This window comes from Lycium ferocissimum, chromosome 2 (assembly GCF_029784015.1).
Source record: "Lycium ferocissimum isolate CSIRO_LF1 chromosome 2, AGI_CSIRO_Lferr_CH_V1, whole genome shotgun sequence".
In the NCBI taxonomy this organism is placed as follows: Eukaryota; Viridiplantae; Streptophyta; class Magnoliopsida; order Solanales; family Solanaceae; genus Lycium; species Lycium ferocissimum.
This window is the reverse complement of record NC_081343.1, coordinates 11566417-11571228: the sequence shown is the minus strand read 5'-3', so window position 1 is coordinate 11571228 and position 4812 is coordinate 11566417. Positions and strand designations below refer to the sequence as shown.

Genomic DNA, 4812 nt, shown 5'->3' with positions numbered 1-4812 from the left:
AAACCATAATAAGGCCATAACACAGGGATGAAAACATTTATTTTCCCAAGCATTTATTTGATGGATAGAACGCGCCAGTTTTCATTGTAGTGTTATCTTGCTTTGAATGGTGTTAACTAATCGCCGGTTCTAGTTAATTGTCGTTATTAGGTTCCAGTTTAATTTGAGAAAGATGGGTTGAGATTTGAAAATCATCTAGGCAACTTTTATCCCTTTAGTTGAGAAAATCGGGGTTAGCAACTAATTTGGTGAAAACACTAAAAAGGAACTCGGGTAATTGCGATTGTATAGAACTTAGAACAATATATTATTATTCAGAATCAGGATAATCAAAGCCATCTATCATGATATCATAACCCTTGTTTCCAAACAACAACAAGAGGGGAAACCACATGTTGTTTCCCATTTGTCCAAGTTAACTTTCCCACTTCCACCACAGAGTTTAAAGTTGTCACCGCCAATTTCTCAGCCTTAATTTGGACCACATAACTTTGTTTCTGACCCCTTTCTTTAAAATTCATAACCGTTGGCGTTACCGTTACAGTCGCACCTTTAGGATTTGTCACTGATACTGTGTAGGTCGATGGAGCTTCGCCAACATGTGTCACAGTCCTTGTCACTTGTACTATTCCCATAGTTTGTGCTTCCATCGAATCAATAACTACTGAGATTGCCGGATAATTCAAATTCCACGGCTTATGATGCTTCCCCATGCACCTCCCTGGTCTCTTAGCAATCTGTCTAATATCCCTACCACTATAATTAGACGCACATAAAAAGTTCAAATAATCGTCGACTGTTATGTCATAAACCAGTCCAGGATCAACAGCTTTTTCGGGATCGACGTGTCCTGCACCCATGTCCAACATCGTTGAAATGTTATAGGATTTTTCATCTAGTAATGGATTGCCTTGTTGATCTTGGATGTATGCAGTTGTCATGAGAGCTGAGCGAATCATTGCTGGTGACCAGTATGGGTGAGCTCCTTTGAGTAAAGCCGCTAAACCGGATACATGTGGACAAGACATGGATGTTCCTGAAGCAATATTGAATTCAGTGCGGCGCGTGTCAGATGATAGCTCAGTAGGTGCTAGACCATCCGGCCAAGCTGCTAAGATATTCACTCCAGGCGCGATCACATCCGGCTTGAGAACAAAACCAGACTCTGCACTAGGTCCTCTTGAAGAGAAAGATGCAACTACAGGCGCCGGTTTTACCCCAACTTGTGTATCATAGAAAGTCATAGTGGCTGTTGGATTGTCATTGGAGTTGATGTAATCGCGAATGAGGTTACCGGCTGACTCGGTAACCCCGAGACCAGGAATCAAGTGTGCATCTGCAATTAGGCCTTCTCCCATGGGTGCTACATTTGCTACAACTACTCCAACACCACCAGCGTCCTTCACGATCTCTCCTTTTGACACTCTTGGAGTGCCACCACGATCGCAGACCACAATCTTCCCACGTACACATTCTTTATCTAGAGAATCAGGCATGCATGTTGCTGCAGAGAAGCTACTAGAATGCCTAGCACCATTTTTTAAACCCACTGAAGCATTTCCACCATATACTAAAGGTAAATGATGAAAAGGATCACCTCTATATAATGATGCGCCAGTGATTCTCTTGCCATTTCCAAGGACAAGATCAGCAGGGAACTTTCTATCAATTGTGCTAGCTCCTACGGTTGTAATCCATGGAGCTACATTCGTCACCGTCATCGGCCTAGGACCTTCGTTACCTGCTGAAGCGGAGATAAAAACGCCCTTCTCCATCGCTCCAAATGATCCTATTGCTATGGGATCGAGATTGTAAGGAACAGCACCACCACCTACGGAGATTGAAATAATGTTGACACCATCATCCACAGCTTTATCAAATGCCGCTAAGATGTCGGAATCCATGCAACCCCTTTTCCAGCAAACCTTGTAGGCAGCAATTCTCGCCTTGGGTGCTATACCCACAGCAACCCCTTTAGCGAATCCCATTAAAGAAGCATCCCCAACCGCTCTGCCAGCTGCAGTCGACGCTGTGTGTGTTCCATGCCCGTCGGTGTCTCTGGCGGACTTTACATCGGCAGAGGAATTCATCATCCCCATTTTTGCCACATAACCAGCTGTAAAGTATCTGGCTCCAATAATCTTTTTATTGCAATTAGCTGTTGTAAAATTTTGGCCTTGGGTACACTCCCCTTTCCAAAAGGATGGAATTGTTCCCATGCCTTGATCATGAAAACTAGGTCGTTCTGGCCATATACCCGTGTCGAGCACACCGATAACAACATTAGAACCGGAATCAGACTCGGTTACAAGATTAGACATCGGAGAAGCTGATGATGAGTCCAACCCCAGAAAGTGAGGTGAACGAGTGGTATGAAGTTGGCGAAGCTGGTCAGGTAAAACTGAGAGAACACCATGGCGATTTGCAAGTTCTTGGGCCTCTTCTGCGGTTAGTCTTGTGGAAAAGCCATGAAAAACAGTTTTGTACACATGAAGGAATTCCTCCTCATCATCAGTTGTGCTGGATTTAAGAGGATTCCAACTTAGGCTTCTAAGGGTGGAACTATACCACTGCTCAACATCAGAAAAAACAGAAGGTTTCAAGTCATTTTGGACTCTAATTATGTAGGATTCTTTGTTTCCTGGGGTTATAGTAGCATTAGTGAGTGTTAAGAAGAAAGAATAAGTGAGAAACAGAGCAGCTTGAAGAGAGTGACATCGACTCATTTGGGGCTTACTAAAGGAAAAGAGGGAGTTCACAGTTTCTATACTTGGGTCCCAGCTACCTTAGGAGTATATACTTATAGAAGATCTCAGAGAAGAGTTATAAATTGAAAAAGAAAACGCCTACTGCCTGCAAGCTTAGCATGACGAAAGACGAGGAAAAAAGCATGAACTTTTGTGGTACCCAAAAATAAAGCTTTCTCACTAAGGAAGCGGAGTTCTCTAGCAGTTTTTTTTTTTTTTTTTTTGGGACTAGTAATAATTAGTCTTCTTTAATTTTGTATGTCTTTTTGCTACCGGTTTTTCATATTCTCTTTAAAGGTGCAGAAATTGGTAAAACGATACCTCCTACAAAACGGTGAAAGATGTTCTTATCACAATTGAAGCAATTTATCCTTATCTTCATAATCTGTAAATCTCAACATTTTCGTCCAGCGTGATTATCGAACTATATTTCGGTCAAAGGAACTTTTATTAGAATTTCAATTTATTTGTTTGGTTTTGACTTAACACAAAATTTAAGTAAAAAAAAAAAATTGAATTTTATGATCTTAAACTAAAATATATAGTATGTACCAAAATGGTTTTAATCTTGCGATCTTAAGTCATGTATAAAGTTGGAAGTAAAGAGTAGTCAAAAAGATAAAATAGATTCTTTTTAAAACAGACTAAAAAAAAATAAGACAAACAAATTAAAACAAAGGGAGTAATCTATATATAATATAAAGTTAGGCATAGATAAGGTGATGTGGTACCTCTCTATGGCCAACATTCCTATTTATCTTTTTTTTTTTTCATTTTTTTGGCATTTTTCACTCATTATTTCCATTTAATTGTTACTTACATATCTATTTATCTATCTATACTATTTTAAAAGCATGAATATAAATGTTGATTAACCAAAATATCCTTTAAATATTGAACGGCCCCTAATGACTTCTAATCCTTTTTTTTTTTTTTAAACATACTTCATAATTCATAAACCTAAAAAAACTCAAAACACGTTAGGAATACTCTTTTGAGAAATAATCCTACTATTACTAGGAACCTAACTAACTATAATTACGAAATATTTCACGTGCATTGGATAGATGTGCAAGATCCAAAAGCAATTGCTTTGGAATTTTTTCGCCTATTATAAATGCTAAATACATTTTTTATTAACATTTTAAAAATATTTGACATTGAGGGCAGTAACATACAAGTCGATCGGTGGAAATTAAACTAAATTGTAATATTCAAAAACTAAATTTTTCTTCAAATAAATAAATTATATATTAGATAGAATTGTAATATTTGAAAGTTCTTTTAATATTTGGACGTTCAACTAAAAAATAGAATCCTAAAGCTAAGCATACAAGTCGATCGGTGGAAATTAAACTAAATTGTAATATTCAAAAACTAAATTTTTCTTCAAATAAATAAATAAATAAATTATATATTAGATAGAATTGTAATATTTGAAAGTTCTTTTAATATTTGGACGTTCAACTAAAATATAGAATCCTAAAGCTAAGCATACTTGACTTTGTTTTTAAAAGTTTAAGTTCGTTCAGGACTCTTCCTTCTCAGTATTGGATAATTTGATCATATACGAGTATTACTTTGAGTTATTATGTAATCTAAATGAGAGTTACGTTGAAAGTTAAAATTTTTGTTAGCAAATAATCCGAAATTTTGTTAACAAATGAATCTTCAAGGTAGATTATTGATTGATTGTATATATATATACGTGCAATTATAATCAACTAAATATCGATTTTCAATTATTAATGTGCAACGCACATTCGTAGAGACCCTTTATTGTTTATTAATTTGGTCAAAACATAAAAGAAAAGGACACTCCTGGAATAATACAAATTAAGATGAAAAATCGTATCCTATTGGGAATTGAACTCACGATACACATTTGGATAAAAATCTTGAGCATGTCTTTAAATTGTAATAGTTTAAATTTAAGTTTTGTTTAGTTTGGCTTTGAAACTCAAGGTAGTCGGCTTAGTAGGGCTTACAATCTTCTATTTGTGTATATTACACGAGTATTTTTTATGCTAGGACTCTTATTTTTATTTTCTTTTTCATGTTTAAG

General features: G+C 36.5%; 1 protein-coding gene across 1 annotated transcript; it reads right to left on the bottom strand.

Annotated features, from left to right (window-relative positions):
- Positions 1 to 283: 283 nt before the first annotated feature.
- Positions 284 to 2911, bottom strand: LOC132033699 (subtilisin-like protease SBT1.5). Its single transcript, XM_059423750.1, has one exon. It carries the CDS (start codon positions 2724 to 2726, stop codon positions 351 to 353), a length of 2376 nt encoding a protein of 791 aa, XP_059279733.1. The 5' UTR covers positions 2727 to 2911; the 3' UTR covers positions 284 to 350.
- Between the last annotated feature and the right edge of the window lie 1901 nt (positions 2912 to 4812).

What these genes read in the sequence shown, in the direction of transcription:
- LOC132033699 (XM_059423750.1), bottom strand. Translation starts at nt 2,726, where the DNA reads ATGAGTCGATGTCACTCTCTTCAAGCTGCTCTGTTTCTCACTTATTCT.